We start from the raw sequence: 24,890 nt of genomic DNA, 5'->3' as shown, positions 1-24,890 counted from the left end.
GTTTGTTTCAGTTCAGTTCAGTCGCTCAGTCATGTCCGACTCTTTGCAATCCCATGAACCGCAGCACGCCAGGCCTCCCAGTCCATCACCAACTCCCTGAGTCCACCCAAATCCATGTCCATCGAGTCAACGATGCCATCCAGCCACCTCATCCTCTGTCGTCCCCTTTTCCTCCTGACCTCAATCTTTCCCAGCATGAGGGTCTTTTCCAATGAGTCAGCTCTTTGCATCAGGTGGCCAAAGTATTGGAGTTTCAGCTTCAACATCAGTCCTTCCAGTGAACACCCAGGCCTGATCTCCTTTAGGATGGACTGGTTGGATCTCCTTGCAGTCCAAGGGACTCTCAAGAGTCTTCTCCAACACCACAGTTCAAAAGCGTCAATTCTTCGGCGCTCAGCTTTCTTGAGAACTTGTTTGGAGGTTCTAGCAGGGGAGCGCAGCTACTCGTATACCCTTGACCGAAGACCAGTCCTCCTCTATCGGGGATGGTCGTCCTCTTCGACCGAGCGCGCAGCTTCGGGAGGGACGCACATGGAGCGGTGAGGGAGGAAGGGGACACCCGCCTAGCCAGCCAGATCAGCCAAATCAACCCTGGCGATCAATGGGGTGACAGATGTCGCAACCAGATCGCCCTCACATCCTCAGCTTTCTTTATAGATGAGATGCAATTGACATAAAACATTGTATAAGTTTCAGGTACACATGTGAAGATCTGATACAGCTATATATTATGAAATGTTTATCACAAGAAGTTAGTTAACCTTGCACACAGGTGCTCAGTTGCCTAGTCACATCTGAATCTTTGGGACCCCATGTATTGTAGCCCACCAGGCTCCTCCATCTTTGCCTCACATAATAATTACTACTCTGTCATTGTTGTTATTATAGTCAGAACATTAAAACTTTACTCTCATGGCAACTTTTCAGTGTAAAATACAGTATTGTTAACTACACTCAGCATGCCGTACTTTAGATTCTTGAAAGTTATCCATCTTAAAACTGGAAATCTAACCTACATCTATTTCCCCCCCACTCAGCCCCTGGCAACTACCATTCTACTCTGTTTCCATGAGTCTGACGTCTTTAGATTCTACATATAAGTGACAGCATACAGTATTTGTCTTTCTCTAATTTATTTCACTTAGCATAATTCCCTCAAGGTCACCCGTGTTGTCACAAACGACAATATTTCCTTCTTTTCTATGGCTGAATAACATTCTATTGTACCCATACATATATACTTCATTTTTTTCATCCATTCATCCATTGATGGACTCTTAAGTTCTTTCCATGTCTTGATTATTGTGAATAATGCTGCAGTGAATATGGAGGGTGGTGTGGATATCTCTTTGAAACAGTGACTTCATTTCCTTTGGATATATACCCAGGAGTGGAATTGCGGGATCATGTGGCAGTTCTGTTTTTAATTTCTTGATGAATCCGTACTTCTTCCATGGTGGCTGCACCAATTTACATTCCTATCATCAGTGCATCAGGGTTCTCTTTGTCTATCTTTGCTTATATTTCTTGTCTTTGGCCTTTCTGATAATAGCTATTCTGACGGGTGTGAAGTGATATCTCGTGGTTTTGACTTGCAGTTCTCCGGTAATTAGTGATGTTTAGTACCTTTTTTATGTACTTGTTGGCCACTTCTGTGTCTTCTTTGGACAAATGCCTATTCGTGTCCTCTTTGATCTTTTTTCATTCAGACTGTCTTTTTTGCTATTGAGCTGTATGAGTTTCTTATATATATTTGGATATTAAATTCTAATAAGATCCCTTATTATTTTTTAAAAAAATACCTCCTAAAAAAGCCAAAGACAAAATGTTGCTTTGTGATCATAATAATGAAGAACATAGCATAGTTTCCTCAGTATGCTTTCCCTTTTCACTCTGAGACTACTGCTGACAGAGAAATCTTATTGTCTTCTCCTTTGTGTAATTAAAAAAGTAAATTCTGTGGAATGTTCCTTTCTTGTCTTATTTCCATATAACCTTGCTCCAGTCAACCAAATTATACTCGATTCTAGACATAGGAACAAATCAAATGTGGGTAAAGAATATGAACAAAAGAGCACATCTGATTCCAGTAAACATTTCTATCTAGTCCAGCGTTCACCAAAGTGGATATTTTATGGAAATTCAACAATCTCTCCAAATGTGAAAATAAAGTCTTAATCTTCCTGTAAAAGGCATGTTTTATAGAAAGAGGTTTTCTTCAAAAGCAGATTCAGTGTGCAAAGAATTTGCCTTCTCATCCACATCTACTGTCCCCCTGGCTTTGAACTCACATTTATGTGCTTCTAATGCAGTGGTAGTTCTTTCTTCTCTATTCGGGAGCCACAGAGCATCCCAGGGCAATGATAATGTCAGCAGGCATATAAGGTTTCCAACACAGGCATCTGGTACCATCTATCAAGCCTTATAGTTCTGCGTGGTGGTTATAGTGGAAACACTGTGTGGAAATTTTAAACTCCAGGCATTTGGAATTTAAACTCCAGGCAGTTGTATTTATTTGTGGCATCCTGCCAAACTCAAATGCAGCCACTGTTTCTTATGACATATTAGCAAGGATATTAGTGGGGAAAATAATCCAAAAACCACGGGTATATTTGCTTATTTGCAAAGCTACTTTTCTGCTAAGCATAAAAGCATTTACTTTTCTTTATAGAGAAGAGATAAGCTCAGACTTCTATTAGGAAAAAGAAAAAAGTTTAAACCCAAGTGAAAGCTGCTTCAAGAACACGTCTCTTTGAGCATGTACATTAATAAAATAGCATGTTATGATGTAGTCACAAACTGGTGACCTCCAGGGCTAATCCACTCTTTTCTGTCTTTTGGGGAGGCATACTTAATGTCTGAAAAGTAAATTCTGCTGTACTCTATTATATAGGTGAAATACTGCTAAGCTCTACTCTCCCCTAATCTAAGGATTCTGAACCACCCCTCACAGGTCCTGAGCCTAGTAGACCTTTGAGTTAACCAACTTGGGGGTACAAAAATGCCGAGACCTACAACACAAGAGAAGACTCTACACGTGGACATCACCAGATGGTCAACACCGAAATCAGATTGATTATATTCTTTGCAGCCAAAGATGGAGAAGCTCTATACAGTCAGCAAAAACAAGACCAGGGGCAAACTGTGGCTCAGATCATGAACTGCTTATTGCCAAATTCAGACTTAAATTGAAGAAAGTAGGGAAAACCACTAGTCCATTCAGCTATGACCTAGATCAAATCCCTTATGAGTATACAGTGGAAGAGACAAACAGATTTAAGTGACTAGACCTGATAGACAGAGTGCCTGATGAACTATGGACAGAGGTTCGTGACACTGTACAGGAGACAGGGATCAAGAAAATCCCCATGGAAAAGAAATGCAAAAAAGCAAAATGGCTGTCTGAGGAGGCCTTACAGATAGCTGGGAAGAGAAGAGAAGCGAAAAGCAAAGGAGAAAAGGAAAGATATTCCCATCTGAATGCAGAGTTCCAAAGAATAGCAAGGAGAGATAAGAAAGCCTTCCTCAGCGATCAGTGCAAAGAAATACAGGAAAACAACAGAATGGGAAAGACTAGAGATCTCTTCAAGAAAATTAGAGATACCAAAGGAACATTTCATGCAAAGATAGGCTCGATAAAGGACAGAAATGGTATGGACCTAACAGAAGCAGAAGATATTAAGAAGAGGTGGCAAGAATACACAGAAGAACTGTACAAAAAAGATCTTCACGACCCAGATAATCACGATGGTGTGATCACTCACCTACAGCCAGACATCCTGGAATGTGAAGTCAAGTGGGCCTTAGAAAGCATCACTACGAACAAAGCTAGTGGAGGTGATGGAATTCCAGTTGAGCTATTTCAAATCCTCAAAGGTGATGCTGTGAAAGTGCTGCACTGGATATGCCAGCAAATTTGGAAAACTCAGCAGTGGCCACAGGACTGGAAGAGGTCAGTCTTCGCTCCAATCCCAAAGAAAGGCAATGCCAAAGAATGCTCAAACTACTGCACAATTGCACTCATCTCACATGCTAGTAAAGTAATGCTCAAAATTCTCCAAGCCAGGCTTTAGCAATACGTTAACCATGAACTTCCAGATGTTCAAGCTGGTTTTAGAAAAGGCAGAGGAACCAGAGATCAAATAGCCAATATCCGCTGGATCATCGAAAAAGCAAGAGAGTTCCAGAAAAACATCTACTTCTGCTTTATTGACTATGCCAAAGCCTTTGACTGTGTGGATCACAATAAACTGTGGAAAATTCTGAAAGAGATGGGAATACCAGACCATCTGACCTGTCTCTTGAGAAACCTGTATGCAGGTCAGGAAGCAACAGTTAGAACTGGACATGAAACAACAGACTGGTTCCAAATAGGAAAAGGAGTCCGTCAAGGCTGTATATTGTCACCCTGCTTATTTAACTTGTATGCAGAGTGCATCATGAGAAACGCTGGGCTGGAAGAAACACAAGCTGGAATCAAGATTGCCGGGAGAAATATCAATAACCTCAGATATGCGGATGACACCACCCTTATGGCAGAAAGTGAAGAAGAACTAAAGAGCCTCTTGATGAAGGTGAAAGAGGAGAGTGAAAAAGTTGGCTTAAAGCTCAACATTCAGAAAACTAAGATCATGGCATCTGGTCCCATCACTCCATGGGAAATAGATGGGGAAACAGTGGAAACAGTGGCAGGGTTTATTTTTTTGGGCTCCAGAATCACTGCTGATGGTGACTGCAGTCATGAAATTAAAAGACACTTACTCCTTGGAAGGAAGGTTATGGCCAACCTAGATAGCATATTTAAAAGCAGAGACATTACTTTGCCAACAAAAGTCCGTCTAGTCAAGGCTATGGTTTTTCCAGTGGTCATGTATGGATGTGAGAGTTGGACGGTGAAGAAAGTTGAGCACCGAAGAACTGATGCTTTTGAACTGTGGTGTTGGAGAAGACTCTTGAGAGTCCCTTGGACTGCAAGGAGATCCAATCAATCCATCCTAAAAGAGATCAATCCTGGGTGTTCATTGGAAGGACTGATGTTGAAGCTGAAACTCCAATATTTTGGCCACCTCATGCGAAGGGTTGACTCATTGGAAAAGACCCTAATGCTGGGTAGGATTGGGGGCGGGAGGAGAAGGGGACGACAGAGGATGAGATGGTTGGATGGCATCACCGACTCGATGGACATGGGTTTGGGTGGACTCCGGGAGTTGGTGATGGACAGAGAGGCCTGGCGTGCTGCGATTCATGGGGTTGCAAAGAGTCGGACACAACTGAGCGACTGAACTGAACTGAGGAATTAGACACTGGTTGACAATTTTAATTACTAAGTTCCACTGTCATATGAGAATAACATTTTTCAACTAATGTAGATTTTGAGAAAACTTAATAAAATCACCAGTCAAAAATGTTTGTACTTAGTGGGATCTCAAAATGGTTCCTTACTTAGCAAGTATAATTAATAATAAATTCTATATCAAATCAAAAGAATTTAGTTATAATCCCTTGATTTCTTCAAATAGTTCACTTATTTTAATTCTCCAGAATAAATTTTCTGCCTTTCTCTTATTTTAATTGTATTCCTTATTTTAATCTTTTTGGAATTACATGAGTTTGTTTTAGGGCTTCCCTGGTGGCTCAGACAGTAAAGAAACTGCCTGCAATGCAGGAAACCTGGGTTTGATCCCTGGGTCAGGAAGATCCCCTGGAGAAGGAAATGGCAACCCATTCCAGTATTCTTGCATGGAGAATTCTATGAATAGAGGAGCCTGGCGGGCTACAGTCCACAGGGTCGCAATGAGTTGGACACAACTGAGCAATTAATACACACACACACACGAGTTGTTTGAAAGTGTGGAAAGCCATCCTGGAGGTGAATCACCTTTTGTGAGTTCTCCTATGCTATGGTCTGACTGTTTCTGTCCCCCTGCCAAATTCCTATGTTGAAAACCTAGTGCCCAAGGTTGATGGCATTAGGAGGTGGGATATTTGGGAGGTGATTGGTGCCCTTATTAAAGAGACCTGACAGCACTAGCTCATCCCTCCCATCACATGAGGACACAATGAGAAAAGTCTGCACCCTGGAGGAGGGCTCTCCCTCAGCCACGTGGACACCCTGATCTCAGAGTTCCAGCCTTCAGGACTGTGAGAAACAAGTTTCTGTTGTTGATAAGCTCCCCAGTCTGTGGTATTCTGTTACAGCAGCCCCAACAAATTTACAGCCTTCTATGTTCCTTGCTTATAGTGGGACTATCTCCAAGTTCTATAGGCAAACATTTCAAAAACACAGTGAGATGCTGCATATGGGACTTCATGAGGTAATATAATCTCTCAATTTCTCAAAGCATAATGAAGAAAAGACAATAAAGTCAGCAAGTGGTAAGCGTTACCAAGATAAACTAATTTTCAAATGAGAAAACCTGCACTAAGAAACTATTAGAAAGGAGCAATCCCAAGGACAGATTTGAAAACTGAAGGTCATTTTCTGTGTATGTTGAAGAGTAATACAAATTAGGAAACAGTCTTCTCTCTTCCTCACAAATGGAAACTTCCTACTGTTCCCTGTGTTTCCAACTTTTTCTTTTCTTTTTTTTCCTCAAACCAGTTCATTCTGCACTCTTTCCCCCTGGGGGTATATATGACTTTCCAAACTTAGTTCTCTCCCTTTTTCCCGCGGGTTATTTTCTCGTCCTGTCTTATTTCTCCTCCTGCCTCAGGGAATCCTTTCAAAACAACTCAGAAGGGTCACATAGCCCAAAACAATATTCACCTTTGTTTTCCATGAACTCCAGCCTCCTTGCAAACAGTTATGAGCTTTGCTTGAGGGGGTGGGAGAGGGAAGAAGGGCCAGAGAGATTTCAGAAGGACACAGAGCCTGAGGTCAGGGAGAGGGTTATCATGCATCTTAAATATCATGGGCTCCTGGTTGCTCAGTTCTGACTCGAAGATCTTCTAGGGCTTGAGTCAGCAGTCTCACACCCTCCCAGACCTTTCCTTTTTTGTCACCACTGTTAACACTGGCGCCACTGACTCAATGGTTTTTTTTTTTTTCTTTTACTCAAACATGAGTCTGAGCAAGCTCCAGGAGATGGTGAAGGACAGGGAAGCCAGGCGTGCTGCAGTCCATGGGGTCGCAAAGAGTCGGACATGAACTGAGCAACTGAACAACAAGTGTTAACATGGTCTTTGGGTGGAAAAGGCTTTTCCACACAAAGCTGACTTACACCAGAAACAGGTACACCAAAAAAAAAAAAAAAAAAAAGACTTCTGTTTCTTTTAAGCAATGTTGTGGAAGCAAAGAAAAATCTGTTTGTGACTCCCTACTACCTTCCCTCTCATACTTCTCTCTCTGAGTCATCCTGTATCTACCAGGTTCCTTTGCACCTGGCCCATCTCATTGGGAAATGATTTTTTCCTTTTTCCCAGCCCCACAACATTTCATGTTCTTTTAACAATATATCTACAGGATAAGATACAGTACTTGTCTTATGCATCAGATTGTCAAGATTGGTTGAATTCAATCATATTTTCTTTTTTCATGCTGGATATAAATTATTTGACAACAGGGACTGAATTTTCTCATGTGTCTGTAGCTTAAAGTACTGAGTGCACTGCCCTGGGCATAGGATCTTCCCTATAAATTTTAATTGAATTGAATTGAACTATAGTTTTGGCTTTTATGGGAGATGAGGAAAATAAAAATTCCAAATCCATCACATCAACCTATTAAAATTCCCATTTTCTAATGATTCCTTTTAAAACATTAAGGCAAGTATAGTGGTAAAAATTCACTTTGGGGAGTCAGAAGATAGAATTTAAATCTTAATACTCAATTGTGCTTTGGGTCTCCCTCTTTGAAACTGTGAAATGAAGTAAGGTCTTCTTCATAGAGATGCTGTGCAGAACGAAAGGTGCTAACATGTATCCCAATCCAAGAAGGATTTGTATTTTAAAAAGGGGAACCTGGGGCTGGCCAGAGCACTCATAGTAGATGAAGAAGTCAAAAGATAAGGCTTTGTTCCAGAGACCAAGATGGGTCTCTCTCTCTTCCTCCACATTTAAGCATTTGATTTCATCCTAAATTGTTTTTTATTATATACAAACAATTGTACATAATAATTGTACAAATAAAAGCATACAGTGCATGATTTGTTGAAATATTTTCTACTAAGTGGGTCTAAAAACTTGCCTTAGTTGGAAAGGATCCAAGACATACTCTACATGAAATTTTCCTGAGAGAAGGAAAAGGAGCCAAGAAAGAAAGATTAAATCAGAGAAAATTAGGCAAATCTCCATACTGATGCCTGGAAAAGGGCATGGCAACCCACTCCAGTATTCTTGCCTGGAGAATGTCATGGTCAGAGGAGCCTGGCGGGCTACAGTCCATGGGGTTGTAAAGAGTCAGACATGACTTAACGAATGAACACCATACTGTCGCCTGCCCTTCTTGATTTTTACACAACTCCCAGAGATTACTGGAGCTACTGTGCCACAGAAGGGTGGTTCTTATTACTGCTCAGTAAGGTCATGATGTTCCAAACATGATCCTGCAAGCAAGGGTGAGTTATGCCCACAAAGAAGCTACTGCCAGGATTGAGTCTTGACAGGCCTCATTTACCAAATTTACAGGAATGCTATGTGACCATTTTTATTATCACAACTTTATGTGGACATTCGTGCTAGCTATCACGTGCTTTGATTGCCTGAAAACAGTAATTTCAATCTCTTAAAAATTTGAAGGAAACATTAAAGATAAGTTTAAGGGGTTCTCTGGGAGCTCAGCTGGTAAAGAATCTGCCTGCAATGCAGGAAATCCTGGGTTGGTTCCTGGGTCAGGAAGATCCTCTGGAGAAGGGATAGGCTACCCACTCCACTATTCTTGGGCTCCCCTGGTGGCTCAGATGGTAAAGAATCTGCCTGCAACGTGGGAGACCTGGGTTCGATCCTGGGTTGGGAAGATCCCCTGGAGAAGGAATGGCTACCTACTCCAGGATTCTGACCTGGAGAATTCCATGGACTGTATAGTCCATGGGGTCACAAAGAGTTGGACATGACTGAGCAATTTTCATATGTGACCATTTTTATTATCACAACTTTATGTGGACATTCATTCTAGTTACCATGTGGTTTGATTGCCTGAAGACAACAATTTCAATCTCTTAAAAATTTGAAGGAAACATTAAATTTATGTTTAAATGTTAAGCATGGAGCCTATGCCCACCCCAAATTATCCGTCTGCAATTTTTCAGTATTTTATTGCTCTCCTGATATTCTGGTACGTATGGTGAGCAGTAAGAGCAGGTAAATACGTTGGTTGTTTGCTTTCATAAATAACTCATTAAAAATGATTTGAGAAGATCAAGATAGATGTGCACATTCAAAGCATCCTTAATGAGACTGGGACTTTAAAGTAAACTGACCCTAAGCGTCCCTTATGTGGAGATAGTTGGGAATCTAATGAGAACACTGAAAAGACTTTAGCTAAGCTGTAATCATAGTCTCTATTTTGGATGCTGGCAATTTATTTTGACGTAAAGTCCTGAACTTTTGTTTGTGGGGGGGGGGGTTGATTACTGATTCAACCTCCTTACTAGCAATTACTCGATTCATATTTTCTATTTCTTTCTGATTCAGTCTTAGAAGAGTGTATGTTTCTAAGAACTTACTGATTTCTTCTAGGTTGTCCAATGTACAGGTGTATAATGGTTTACTGTGGTCTCTTATGGTCCTTTGTCTTTCTTTGATACAGCTGTAATTCTCTTTCTTTTCTGGTTTTATTTGAGTACTCTCTCTTTTTAACAACTCTAGCTAAAGGTTTGTGAATTTTGCTTTTTCAAAGAACCAGCTCTCAGTTTCATTGATCTTTTCTATTGTCCTTTTAGTTTCATTTATCTCTGCTCTGATTTTTATTATTTCCTTCTTTCTACTAACCCTGGGCTTCGTTGGTTCTTCATGCACGTGGCCCCACTGTGTTTTCCCTTGCAGTGCAGTCTCTGTGGAGCGCCCATTCACTATTTCAGATCAGTACGTAGATTTCTGCTGCTGTGCTTGGTGGCATAATTTATTTTTGAAGAAAATTTGGCTTAGTGTTTTTGAACTTTTGTCTTTTAAGAATATCTCTACATACAGTCTAAAATTTTAGTGTATCTATGTGTATTTTTAGAATAAATGAAGTATTGCATTGAAACCATCAATTCAAATACTCTCCTCAATCAAAAAAGCTCTTGAAATTGCACCTGGTCACAAAGTCTTCCCCAGATAACTGTAGGTGAGGCGTATTTGTTTCCTCTTATACTATTTGTACCTGAATTATTCATGAGTCCTCATTTTTACCTTCGAAAGACACCTATCAGACTGCCTGAATGTTTCTTGGCTAACTGGTTTGAAGTCCCTTTGTCTAAGGATGTAAATGTTTCTTTTATGTTTGAGACAATGCTTCCTTAAATTATACATCTTTACAGAACAAACCTTTTTCTGACATGTTTAATTTGATCCCTTAAGAACTTCCTGGTGAGAATTTATAGAGATGAGCATTAAATGCAAGTTGGAGGTCAGTCACTTTTTCTGAAAGGCAGGCAGGTTGGTATTGAGTCCCCAGCCTTTTCAATATTTCTTTTAATTATCTTGAAAGTAAACACACTTCCCTTTTGAGTTGTGTTTCTTCAATTAATAAGATAACAGAGTAGTGTTTACAGGACATTAGCTGCTCCTCAGTGATAGCAAGCCAAGTGCAGAAGCTACATCTGTAATTGGTTTTCTGATACAGCCTTCGCAAACACACGTAAGAGAGGAGTTCATGGAAGGGATAAATGGATCTAGTTACCTTCACACACTGCCTTCAAAGAGTGGTTTAATTATGTTTCCTTACAGCAGCTTCCCTTCCCCAACCCATTAGAGCTTTCTGATTTACGACACAGTAGTTGTAGCATTCCCAGTCAAGATAGGAGTTACTCTTGTCAGAAAGTGTAGCTCCATGGTGATACTGCTCTGAGAAAATAAATGAGGTTCTAATAGTCCCGGATTATTACTAAAGGCAGGGTCAAGGAAACAACTTTTACTTTTCTTTACTAACCACACATACCAATAAAATTCTAAATTACTAATTTGTATGATTTATGCTTATACATATATACGTATATTTATAAATGAGTCAAAGAGACATCTAAAGAAATGCTTCCTAGTAATATCATTTTTCTATAGCATCTAAACCACTTGAAAACTCTACAATTTGTTATACTTAGGCATATATGCTACTTATGTAGGTCAAAATAATACCTGAAGGGCCCAAGGGACATGTGTTCCTACTAACACTGCACACTTTTCTCTTAATCAGTGTCAAGACGTTTCTTCCTTGTTCTTACAAAGGAAAATTCATTTACAATGCAGTGTTACTATTTTCTGACTAGACTGTGTACTGGAACCTTCTCATAAGTGGATTGCTACCAATAAATAATCTACAGGCCCTTATACTTTAATGATTTCAATTGTTTTGAAATGTGTCTCACATTTTGTATCTTACAGGTATTACTACAACTTGAGGTAAATAGCAATAACAGTGCATGTGAGAGACCTCGTTGAATAAAGCAAAGTCTGTTTCCATCAAGCTCACGGCCCAGAAAGGGAAACCAACAAGAGAGCAGGTCATAGCATCATAATATAATCACCGCAGGCACAGTTATCATACTACATCCAAAGCACGTATGAGTGTTCCTATGAATACTGTTTAAACTGATGCTTTCAACTACCTCTCACCTTATTGTGCTCCCTAAGCTTAGTCACTGGTCACAGATAACACTGGTAAAAGAGTTTTAAACCTCCAAAAATCCATTATGAATGGATAAAGAATATGTGGTATCTATATTCAATGGGATATTACTCAGCCATTGAAAAGAATGAAATAATGCCATTGCAGCAACATGGATGGACTGACAGATTGTCATACTGAGTGCAGTAAGTCAGAGAAGGAGAAATATTGTATGACATCCCTTATTTGTAGAATCTAAAAAGAAATGATGCAAATGAACTTACTTACAAAATAGAGAGACTCACAGACTCAAAGAATGAACTTATGATTGCCAGTGGGGAAGGGATAGTTAGGGAGTTTGGGATGGACATGTACACACACATCCATTATTTAAAATGGATCACCAACAAGGACCTACTGTACAGCACAGGGAACCCAGCTCAGTGTTAGGTGGCAGCCTGGGTGGGAGGGGAGTTTGGAGTGGAATGCTGTGCTTAAGTCATTCAGTTGTGTCCGACTCTTTGTGACCCCATGGAGCTGTAGCCTGCCAGCTCCTCTGTCCATGGGGATTCTCTAGGCAAGAATATTGGCGTGGGTAGCCTTTTCCTCCTCCAGAGGATATTCCCAAACCAGGGATCGAACCCAAATCTCCTGCATTGCAGGCAGATTCTTTACCATCTGAGCCACCAGGGAAGCCCAAGAGTACTGGAGTGGGTAGCCTACCCTTTCTCCAGGGGAACTACCAACCCAGGAATTGAACTGGGGTCTCCTGCATTACAGGCAGATTCTTTACCAGCTGAGCTACCAGGGAAGCCCCTGGGGCAGGACGGATACATATATATGCATGACTGAGTCCCTTTGCTGTTCACCAGAAACTATCACAACACTGTTAATCAGCTATATTCCAATACAAAATGAAACATTTTTTAAAAAAGAGAAAAGTCTTTAGGATGATTCAGGAGGCACAACAAAGAACCAAGCTCCTAAAATGACTCTTGGTATTTCTGTATTCAGAAAAGCACCAGTGAGTGCATGATCAAGTAACAGTCACTCTCAGGAAGCTACAGAGAATGACCAGATGCCGCCTTTCAGTGGGGTGATTATAAAGAGTGAAGATCAGACTTGGGCCTCTGTGGGGGAAGAGGGGAGCCTGGGAACCCTTCAAATGTGCCTCCCTCATACACATTTCCCACTTAAGTTTAAGAATAACTTTGAGTCATGTAGGTAAGACCTAAGTAAAAGACAGGTTTAATTAAAGTTTTTTAATCTAATTACCTCTGTTATTCATCATTACAAGTCATAGGGCAAGGTATTTAATCTGAAATATTTCTTTAGTGTGCACTGCAGAAGTTGAGAAAATGCTCCCCATACTTAATTCAGATAACTCAACATGTTGAAGTTCTTATCTTATATAGTTCTGTCCTTTGCAACAGACAGTCAATCTGCATGAATCCAGGTTCCTACCAGTATTATTCACAATGGACAAGAAACAGAAGTCACTCAAATGTCCATCAATGGAGAAATGCAAACACAAAATGTACATACACACAATGGAATACTGTTCAGCTTTAAAAATGAAGGAAATTTGATACATGCTACACCACAGGTGAATCTGGAGGACAATATGCTAAGTGAAATAAGGCAGTCACCAAACATACTGTATGATTCCACTTGTTATGAAGTATCTAAAGTAATCAAATTCATAGAAATAGAAAATAGAATGGTGGCCAGTAAGGGCTGCCAGGGGGAGGAAAAAAGGAACTGTTTAGTGGGTATAGAACTTCAGCTGAGTCATTGGAAAAGACCCTGATGCTGGGAAAGATTGAAGGCAAACCGACTCAATGGACATGAACTTGGGCAAAATCCGGGAGACAGCGAGGAACAGGTAGACCTGGCATTCTGTAGTCCATGGTGTTGCGAAGAGTCAGGCATGACTTAGTGACTGAACGGTAACAGTAAAGAGTTTAGATTTCCAAGATGAAAATGTTCTGGAAATCTGTTTTATAGCCATGTGAATATAGTAAACACTACTGAACTGTATACACTTATAAACGATTATGATGGTAAAATTTATGTGTTTTTTACCACAATAAAAAAGGAGATCGTAAATCTACTGTTTTTACATTTTAAAACACAATTATATAATATTAGAAACCTTGACTAGTGAAATCCAGAATATATGTAGATTGACTTTGTGAGAATTATACCAGGACACTGTACCAAGCAGTGTATGGCAATTAAAAAAAAACAATACACAGAAAAGGCAACGCTATCAGACACATACCACCAAGTGACACTGACCTAGAGAATGGCCTGGACGGACTCGGGGTTTCCTCTCTTGTGCATTCTATGGTAACACATTTGAAACGTCTTTATGAATGAAGTATAAACTCATTAAGGAATATAATGAATCTGTTGTTTGGTAAATCAGATTTCATCATTAAATTCAGGACGAAAAGAAAGAACAGAATAAATGCGGGAGGAAGGGTAATAAGGCCTCTAAGCCAAATATTTGGAAAGGAAGACTTAAAACTATTTCTGCAGAGCACTGTCAGCTGAAAGACCCACATGGCAAATGACATGGAACTTAAAAAGATTAGGAAGAAGACAAACTTCCTGAAATCTAAGGTATAGTTCTAGAAGCTCAGATATTTCATTCTCTATAAAAGAGAACCAGACTGTTACTCATCCTGCATTTTCCCCAGAGGCTTATTCGGCTCTGGAGGAGAGCTATGTTATGTGCTTAAAATGATCAGTATGAATACTGACTTTCAGACAGGCGAGAAGTTTGAGATGAAATAGGGAAAGAGCTGCATGCTTCACACCCTATAGCATTATATTTGCTGCCATGTGTGTGTGAGATATGTTTGGTGCAAAATGCAAGTCACCAAAGCGAAATCTGGGAAAACGCCTCCAGTCAGTCAGGACCATGTGCTTAGGGTACCTGTTGGAAGCATTTAGGTTTGAGAAGGAAATGAGAATTAAGAGAGCTACTCTGACAATGGTGTCTGCATGGATCAAATTTAGGCACCGTTAGTTCTACCAGAGACCATTCTATTCACAGAACTGCTTAGAAATTCTGAAACTATTTTCCTTTATGTAGTCGTTCTCCCCCCAAAAGCAAAGAAAATGGCTAAGAAAAAAGATTGCTGGTAATAAACAGAATAGAGGGTTGGCACCACAGAAAGCAAGTCTTTGCCTTCATAGAAGGTTATAAAGTTACACCTTGGTTGGGGGGACGGGGTAAATGAAAATGTAGACATAGTAAACGCCTTTCTTGAATGGTGATCTATAGAAACAGCCTTTGGCTCTATGCATTTCTCTTCTCTTTACCTATTAACTAGTTTCTCTATACTTTGTTTTAAACTAAAAATGGTTGTTCTTTTTTTTTCCTGATAAAAGAAACTCAGAAAATGATTGGTTGTATTTTCTGATTTGATGTAAAGACTTGTCATGACTAGATGACACAACAAAGCAGCTACTTCACATTCTCATATTAAAGACTTAAACATTTGCTTTCTGTTGCCAAAAAGACCCACAGAACCATAAAAGCAGACCATGACTTTTACAGTTATGACTTGAATAATGGTAGGAGTGTGAGCATTTCTGAAGAAAAGATTTTTTTTATCTGCTCTTTGTAAAGTAGGTAGAGACGTCTAGTGAATTTTACCTGAATTTATTATGCTTTTTACTTGATCATGTTGTATTTGGAAACACACATTGTTTTTCAAGTAGCACTCAGCAAACATATGTTAAAAATTCAGTTCTACTAAAAGGACCTACTGTACAGCACAGGGAACTCTGCTCAATGTTATGTGGCAGCCTGGATGGGAGGGGGGCTTAGGGGAGAATAGATACATATATATGTATGGCTGAGTCCCTTAGCTGTTTACCTGAAACCATCACAACATTATTAATCCACTATACCCCAATATAACATAAAAAGTTCAAAAGAAAAAAAAAATCCTTTCCCTAAAGTAGTGTGTTATAATCCTATTTTTTTGACTATGAATTTCTGTGAAACATATAAATGGCGAAATGCAACATTATGGTAGATTATTTGTGGTTATTGTGGAGGATAAACCATCTGCTTTGTGGTTCACATGGTTTTTATATGCATACTAACCTTAATAAACTATACCAAATCAACAACAAGAACAAAATTCAATTCTAAATATCTGTTGAAAACTGGATTTCTAGGGAAGGATGCTTTCCTTTCGGAATTTCTTCACCTTTCTCTCCCTCCTTCTTTTTTTCAATTGCTGAAAAATTACCCCTGACATCCAGGACATTTTCTAGTGTCCTTTCTAGGAATTATAGAATTGTAAGAGTTCATTTACTTCTGTCCCATACAAGCTAACATAAACTCTGGTGTGTCTCTACTCAGGAGTAAGCTATCCTGTTCAAAGTATGATCATCTCCATGTGCTCTGGGGAGCACCCGACATCTGGACTGAAGAGCGAAAGAGTAGCAATAACAGTAAGGTGTTATTAGTATCGTATTTGCAACTTTTTGGTATTTTCTCTTGTGTGATTTTTCATTCTACCAATAACTGTGTGAATTAGGCTGGGCATATGGTGAATATCAAAATGTTTAAATGCCTTAGGTAGCACACATATGTAGTCATTGGGAAGATGGGGTTTCTAGATCTGATGAGAATATGGACTTGGCAGAGCACAGGGAATATGGAGGGGGAGCCGGCACATACCAGGTAGGCACAGCTGCCTGCACCCGGGCACCTGGACACTCAGGAGATCTCTCAGATAATCTGCAACCTCGCTGGGTCCCTCCTCAACCTGAAGTTGGCATATATCCATCCCTGTGTTTGTATTTCTGCAGTAATTGCTTTATTGCCCCCAAATTACTCTTCCTAATTATTTGTCCCTCTTGTATACCCGCACAGAGGGTATGGACTGGCCCTCATGAGGTTGAGCCTGGCCACGTGGTTGGCTTTGGCAAACAGGAGTCAGGTTCCATGTGCCACTCCTGTACAGCAGCCCGGGGAGGCACTGCCTGGTATGGCTTCTGCCAACTGTTCTTCCGGTCTTGGAGGGTCTACTGCTCAGGAGAATAAGAGATCAATGGAGCCTAGCGAGATCCAACCTGAAGCTGACAGCCAGCCCCCTGGCCTTAGTCAAGATGGGTTGATTCTCAGATAACCCACAGAAGAGTGTGAGTGAAAAAGGAGTGCTACTGCAGTTCACTAAAGTTGTGGTGGGCTGTACTGTATCGCTAACTGATGTATCCGGTATACTATCAACAGTTACGAAACATTTTCCAACCCATCTAGGCTCGTGAACCTAGTTGTAAAAAGTCTCTTGCCTTCCCTGTTTTTGAGTTATAGTAAATTAAAGTAGGCTTTTGAACTCCCCCAAAATTAGCTCAGTAATATTGTTACCTAATCAACAGCCAATGTCAATCAACAATCAATGTTAAGATCTTGCAGTCATAAATCACCAGCCTCTGCTGACCTTCACTATTCATCTTTATAAAACAGAGAAGGTAATACTTCTTAAATCTACCTTTTGGAATTCATTTATTCATTTGATAGCTTAGTCAATTAACAGTTATTGAGAACTTATTTTTTCTAGAATATACAGTGATGAATATGATAAAGTCCTTAATGACAAAGGTCTCCGACCTACTAGGTACTATAGAAAAAATGTTACTTTCCCATATAATCAACACAGTAATGAAGTTAAGTTCTTAATAATATACAGTGGAGAATATGTCAAGTAGAAAAGCAATATTTGAGTTGAACCTTAAAGGATTAGGGGAAGGGGAGGGAGCCAAGGTTATGTTCTCCCAGGCAGAAAAAAATAATAGCTTTATACTGGATAAAGCTGTGAAAACAAACTAAACCAAGCAATCAAATTAATATAACCAATAATGGCACAAATAACTTCTTCCACCTCTGCATCTGAGGCACTGAGAACAACTAGAATTACTTATATGGCATTTTTGACTAAAAGTGCTTAGCCCAACCCTAATCAAGAGGGAAAAGAAGACAGATCTCAGTTGACAGATATTCCACAAAAATAACTGGCCTGTGCTCTTCAAAAGCATCAGTGTCACAGAAGACAAAGGAATGTTTATTGAGGAAGTGCTCCAGATTAAAGGAGATTGAAATCATGACAACTGAATGCATTTGCTGTATAGGATATTATTGAGATAACTGGCAAAATCTGACTAAATTATACAGAGTGTCTCATAGTATTGTGTCAATGCTAATTTTCTGATTTTCAAAGTTATACTAGGGTTGCAAAAAGCATGTCTTTGCTTGGAAGTAAACACTAAATTATTTAGAAGAAAACAGCTAAAAAATGTGCATGAATGTGTGGGATGGGTAAAGTAAATGTGGTAAAATATGAATATTTGAGTAATTTGCGTAAATGGCATATGGGAATTTTTGCGCAATTCTTGCAACTTTTATGAGAGCCTGAAGTTATGTCAAAATAAAGCAAAGCAAAACAAGGCCAAAGAATGAGAGAAAGGATTGAGCCTGTGTACAGAGATGACAGAATTAACGGTACTGAAGAGTACAACTCAAGTCATGGGTACTTGCCGGAGCTTGATGACCAAAGGGTCTTTTATCTGCGTTGCAGACGCAGCGTATCACTGTAGAGGTAGAATACTAACTTTCCTGCCTAAGAATAAAATCCATAAAACCTGAATATGCTCTTTGGATTGTACAATGTCAATTTCCTGATTTTGATATTGTACTATAATGATGTCAGATGTTACACTGGGGGAGACTGAATGAAAAGTATTTGACACCTCCTGTATATTTTTTTTGCAATTCCCTGTAAATGTGTAATTATTTCAAAGTAAATTTTAAAAACTGCCTTTGTAAACTTTAGCCAAAAAAAGAATAAATCTCATATAATTTTTCAACCTCATAATAATATGAATAACTTCATGTGCTGAGATTTTTATCTCTAAACAAGACTCAGAATTTAAAATTTATGTTAATAAACAATTTTGGCAGTTTTCAAATTTCGTATAAAGTTCCAAAAGCCATTTCTCTAATATTCCCTTTTAAGGTGCCAAGATTCTCTCCTTGACCAAACTCTAACCAGGGTCCGCTGAACTCTCTTCTTAACTAGGCCTCCAGCTTGACCGATAGAGACTTGAACAAACACTCACATAGTTTCTAGCAGCTCGAGGCTGCATTCCCTGGGAAGACGTTAGCCACCCCTAAAGCACTTGCCTGAGAAAATTCAGTGCTGCCAAAGAAATCCACTGTTTCAGCCAACACCTAGAGATTGGCCTGCGTCTCTCAGTCTCTCTGGGAAAAGAGGAGCCAAACTTCGACTTTTCAACAAGCACCAGTTAGCAAACCCTTGTGGATTTCACATGGATCAATTCCTGTGCCTGCTTTTTGTAATATTTCATTTACCAAACTCTGTTCACCAAGCCCCTGATCGCCCCCCTTCTCTAAACCCACATTCTCTCTCTAAAATGCCCATTCACCTCTATACACATCAAAATTGAGTTCAGTTCATGCTAGACTTTATGGCAAATTATCACAGGTTAAAATCTGTCCTTACCATTTTAACTAGTGTTTCACTTTGTTTATTTTTGGCAAAGGTTAAATTTTATTTTTATTCTATCTGCAGCGACAGCAATCAAATTTGCCATAGAGGCATCAATGTTTGAGAAAATTTCCAGCAAAATATATAAAGACTTACTGTTATGGACCATCTCTCGGGCGCACCAGACGTTTTGCATCTGTTTTTTCTCATCCATTGCTCATTAGAGCCCTGTGAAAAGAAAACAAACAAGCAACAACTTAGAATGTGAACTCAGTGTGTCTGCTTGTTCTGTTATGCTTGTCAGGTTGTGCAATATAAGGCACTGTTAACTTTCTAAGGCAGCTCAATGTTACATAAACAGAGCAAATTCCAAGCATAATGAAAGATTCTGACTTGATTTTTGATATCTGACTGCTAACAGTTTTTAAGCCTCACCCCTGTCTCCTCCCCTCGTATATCTGGACAAGATGACATAAAAGTCTGGGTGCTCTCTCTTTTGGTACCAAGAGGAAGTTCATGCCACTCAAAAAAAGCCCATTCCCAAGGGACTGGCAACCCACTCCAGGAAATTTGCCTGGAGAAACCCATGGACAGAGGAGCCAGGGGGGCTACAGTCCATGGGGGTCTCAAAGAGTCGGACATGACTGAGCAACTAACACTTCCACTTTCCTGCCATTCCAGCCACCATAGAAACCCTAGGCTAGGCTTTCTTCTTGTTTTCTCAAGCCTTTGTTTTTTTTGGCCCATGTGGGATGTCCTCTCTTTCAAATGTCTTATACACTGTTCACACCCTGTTGGTGTGTGGATGGTACCATCAGTCTCTAATATCCAATTCAAATTTTTTCAGGGGCGTCATCTTATTCCTTGAGTGGCCATGACTATGCTGAATCATTTAAATATTTAAATGTAAAAAAAATATTTTAAAAGAGTGTTTTCAGTTCACTTAATATTAAAATCATAAATATAACTTGTCTCTAGGGACTTCCAAGGCAGCCCAGTAGTTAGGGCTCTGTGCTTCCATGGCATGGGTTCAGTCCCTGGTGGGGAAACTAAGATCCCACATGTCATGTGGCATGGCCAAAAAACTTTAATTAAAAAGTAAAATAAAAATAAAAACTGTATATTATTAAAAAGAAAACTTATATCTAAAATAGAGTCTACAATTAGTAGATATGTAGTTAACATAAATGTACCAGAATTCACTGAATATGTTGATGTTGACAGTGTCCATATTGCCCAATAACTGGACAAATTTCAATTTTTGTTCTCAAAGATGCAAAGATTTATGGTTTGTAAAAGCAGCTCGGAATGAACTTCATGTGAAACTAACCCCTTTACAAAAACACATTCAGTGTGTGTGTTCTCCTGGGGGAATATTTATTTCTTTAGGGAGCTTAGCAATGGTTATGAAAACAATATAAAATCTGTCAGTATTCCATTATAAACCCTATTTTATACCTTCATTTCTAATAAATATTTTGCATTCATTACTGACTTTTGACTTTGGATAAAGAAAACTTGAAATCATGAAATGGTGGTAACAATTTTCAGCTTAAAAAAATTCGCTTAATGTTTCTTAGGAATAACATCTCTTCCAATAAAAAGAATTTAAAAAAAGTTCATTTTAAAAAAAGCTAAAAGTATATAGTGTCAGAAAAACAATTCCTTCACATTCTATTAAAGAAAGACAAATAAACTTTTATACAGTCCTTCTCTTGGCATTCTCATAAATGCACATTTTTTAATGATCAGGTTGAATGAAAAATTTAGTAGAAAGTAAAATTTTATACAGAAAGTTAGTCTCACATTTCAGTATTAACAGAAGTCTTGTAATAAATTCTGAGACCACATTCAAATAGGAATTCCCATAAAAGGAAATACCAGTGTTCAGAAGTAGTATAAGAGCCATTTGCTGTAATTTTCCCCCTTATAATAGGAGACAGTTTTGACCACCTGTTCTTTATACACATGATGCAACAAATATGGATACCCTTCTGTTCAAGCACAGTTTGGAAAAGCCCCCAATGAATGCCCCACTTAGTGTGAGTATTTAAATTACTATCCTTCAGTATATTTTTGAAGATTCAGCCACAGTATCTATATTAAACCATCTAAACAAATTCTATTCTCTCCTCTGAGAATTTATGTTATAAATCAGATCATATTCAAACACGTACACTTTGAGTGGGGTAAATCAGTGTGAAAATAGCCAGAAAACATGTGTAAATGCTGTTCATGAGGGTGGAAAGTTTTAATGCTTTACTTCATTGCTGGACAGTGCAGCCGTCCAATAGGCTACTATTATTTACATGCAGCTATAAAGTATACCAAGCAAAGTGCACCACGGGAGATAGAAATACTATATATGAAGCCATTGAGAAGCCATGAATAATTTCCATTTACTCATTCAAAATTTTGTCAAGTAATTGTTATCCATGTTTTAGATGTTTGAGAACAAATGGGGTATGAGGTACCCCAGCTCAAAGAACTAACAGTCTAGGTAGGAGACAGAAATCTGAAGGCCTCCTGCAGTATCACATGATAAGTTCAGTGATGGAACTGTATACTGAATGCAGAAGAAATAGTTCACTTTGCTCTAATGGTTTAATAAAGAAACTGAGGAAGATTCTGAAGCTTGTGATGCAAGAAAGGGAGTCAAGGAAGAGGTGAGAAGGGGGTGGGACATGATCAAGAGGGAATGGCAAGTTGAGAAAACGAAATATGGAAGCTCATGATAAGAGTCTGGACGATGTGATGAGCACACACTCTTGGCAGTGACTGCTGAGTGCTGAGACTGCTGACAATGGGGGAGACCTTCTAAGACGGACAGATCTGGAGGTCCCTGGAGGTCACATTTCCTACATAAGCATGGTGGGGGGTGGAATATATCAGTCAGGGTTTGGTTCCAGAACTAGAGAGAACTCCAGGTATCATTAAGCAGAAAGGTATTCAATACAGTAAGTTAGATATTTGCAAGATCTGTAGAAGGTGCAGATCTCTTCAAGAAAATTAGAGATACCAAAGGAACATTTCATGCAAAGATAGGCTCGATAAAGGACAGAAATGGTATGGACCTAACAGAAGCAGAAGATATTAAGAAGAGGTGGCAAGAATACACAGAAGAACTGTACAAAAAAGATCTTCACGACCCAGATAATCACGATGGTGTGATCACTCACCTACAGCCAGACATCCTGGAATGTGAAGTCAAGTGGGCCTTGGAAAGCATCACTACGAACAAAGCTAGTGGAGGTGATGGAATTCCAGTTGAGCTATTTCAAATCCTCAAAGGTGATGCTGTGAAAGCGCTGCACTCGATATGCCAGCAAATTTGGAAAACTCAGCAGTGGCCACAGGACTGGAAAAGGTCAGTTTTCATTCCAATCCCAAAGAAAGGCAATGCCAAAGAATGCTCAAACTACCGCATAATTGCACTCATCTCACATGCTAGTAAAGTAATGCTCAAAATTCTCCAAGCCAGGCTTCAGCAATACATGAACCGTGAACTGCCAGATGTTCAAGCTGGTTTTAGAAAAGGCAGAGGAACCAGAGATCAAATAGCCAATACCCGCTGGATCATCGAAAAAGCAAGAGAGTTCCAGTAAAACATCTATTTCTGCTTTATTGACTATGCCAAAGCCTTTGACTGTGTCGATCACAATAAACTGTGGAAAATTCTGAAAGAGATGGGGATACCAGACCATCTGACCTGTCTCTTGAGAAACCTGTATGCAGGTCAGGAAGCAACAGTTAGAACTGGACATGGAACAACAGACTGGTTCCAAATAGGAAAAGGAGTCCGTCAAGGCTGTATATTGTCACCCTGCTTATTTAACTTCTATGCAGAGTACATCATGAGAAACGCTGGGCTGGAAGAAACACAAGCTGGAATCAAGATTGCCGGGAGAAATATCAATAACCTCAGATATGCGGATGACACCACCCTTATGGCAGAAAGTGAAGAAGAACTAAAGAGCCTCTTGATGAAGGTGAAGGAGGAGAGTGAAAAAGTTGGCTTAAAGCTCAACGTTCAGAAAACGAAGATCATGGCATCTGGTCCCATCACTCCATGGGAAATAGATGGAGAAACAGTGGAAACAGTGTCAGACTTTATTTTTTTGGGCTCCAGAATCACTGCTGATGGTGACTGCAACCATGAAATTAAAAGACGCTTACTCCTTGGAAGGAAGGTTTTGGCCAACCTAGATAGCATGTTTAAAAGCAGAGACGTTACTTTGCCAACAAAAGTCCGTCTAGTCAAGGCTATGGTTTTTCCAGTGGTCATGTATGGATGTGCGAGTTGGACGGTGAAGAAAGCTGAGTGCCGAAGAATTGATGCTTTTGAACTGTGGTGTTGGAGAAGACTCTTGAGAGTCCCTTGGACTGCAAGGAGATCCAATCAATCCATCCTAAAAGAGATCAATCCTGGGTGTTCACTGGAAGGACTGATGTTGAAGCTGAAACTCCAATACTTTGGCCACCTCATGCGAAGGGTTGACTCATTGGAAAAGACCCTAATGCTGGGTGGGAATAGGGGCGGGAGGAGAAGGGGACGACAGAGGATGAGATGGTTGGATGGCATCACCGACTCGATGAACATGGGTTTGGGTAGACTCCGGGAGTTGGTGATGGACAGAGAGGCCTGGCGTGCTGCAATTCATGGGGTCGCAAAGGGTCAGACACGACTGAGCGACTGAACTGAAATGAACTGAGAAGGTGCAGGGAGTTTAATCTTTCGGAATTACCAACAAAACAACACAGAACAGAAAACAGAATTATCTTCTTGAGGCCACCACACGAGTTTTGCCGGAAATAAGAAGCTAAAACTGACTCCTCTGCCACCATTGTGTCTTAACATCCAAGAATCCTTGTAACAGCCACTGGCTAGTGCTGAAGGAACTCAGTATTTCCATGAACTTGCTTGCCAGCAGCACCATCCAAAACCTTCAGGAAGATGGACTCTACTCATTCCTGTCTTCCTAATTTTTCACGATTGCATCTGTCCAGAATCCTAGCATCAAAGGATCCTGAAGAGTGTACCTGTTAGCTCTGCAACCTTCCCAGATACAGACAAGGTATAACAGAGTTTGAGTGAACCAACACAGAGTATCTAGCCAGAGACTATTAAGAGTTGTATGCAAAAACCTTAGATATTTGAAACCTTTTATTATCTCTTGTCAATATAAAAATACTGACATCCTAGCAAGGGCAAAAATTAAAATAGAAAAGTTTTACAAGTATATTTCAGATTTGAGGGGTTATTTACATATGAGAATTGGTTGCTATGATGAGGAAGGGAAATTTCTATCTTATATTTAATTGGGAAAACTTGGGGCTTCCCAGGTGGCTCAGTGGTAAGAATCTGCCTGCCAGTGAGGGAGATGTATGAGATGGGGGTTTGATACCGGGTTGGAAAGATCCCCTGGAACAGGGCATGGCAAACCACTCCAGTATTCTTGCCTGGGAAATCCCAAGGACAGAGGAGCCTGGCAGGCTACAGTCCATGGGGTCGCAAAGAGTCGGACATGACTGAGCATGCATGTGAGAAAGGAGATTTTGAGAGCTCTAAAAAGAAGATCCTTGGAAAACAAAGAAGAATAATTATTTTTCGCCCT

At 39.8% G+C, this 24,890-nt stretch overlaps 1 protein-coding gene across 1 annotated transcript in view; it reads right to left on the bottom strand.

Annotated features, from left to right (window-relative positions):
• The window catches only part of LOC145518095 (uncharacterized), a 574,529-nt gene that overhangs the window by 74,611 nt on the left and 475,028 nt on the right, over positions 1 to 24,890 (bottom strand). Inside the window, exon 14 of the mRNA XM_081521690.1 lies at positions 19,432 to 19,503. Coding sequence (XP_081377816.1) covers positions 19,432 to 19,489 — 58 coding nt within the window. The 5' untranslated portion in view covers positions 19,490 to 19,503. The remainder of the gene's footprint in view (positions 1 to 19,431; positions 19,504 to 24,890) is intronic.

Source organism: Giraffa tippelskirchi, chromosome 8, assembly GCF_054371585.1.
Source record: "Giraffa tippelskirchi isolate mGirTip1 chromosome 8, T2T-mGirTip1v1.2.pri, whole genome shotgun sequence".
NCBI classification, from domain to species: Eukaryota; Metazoa; Chordata; class Mammalia; order Artiodactyla; family Giraffidae; genus Giraffa; species Giraffa tippelskirchi.
This window is presented reverse-complemented; position numbering and strand designations above follow the sequence as displayed.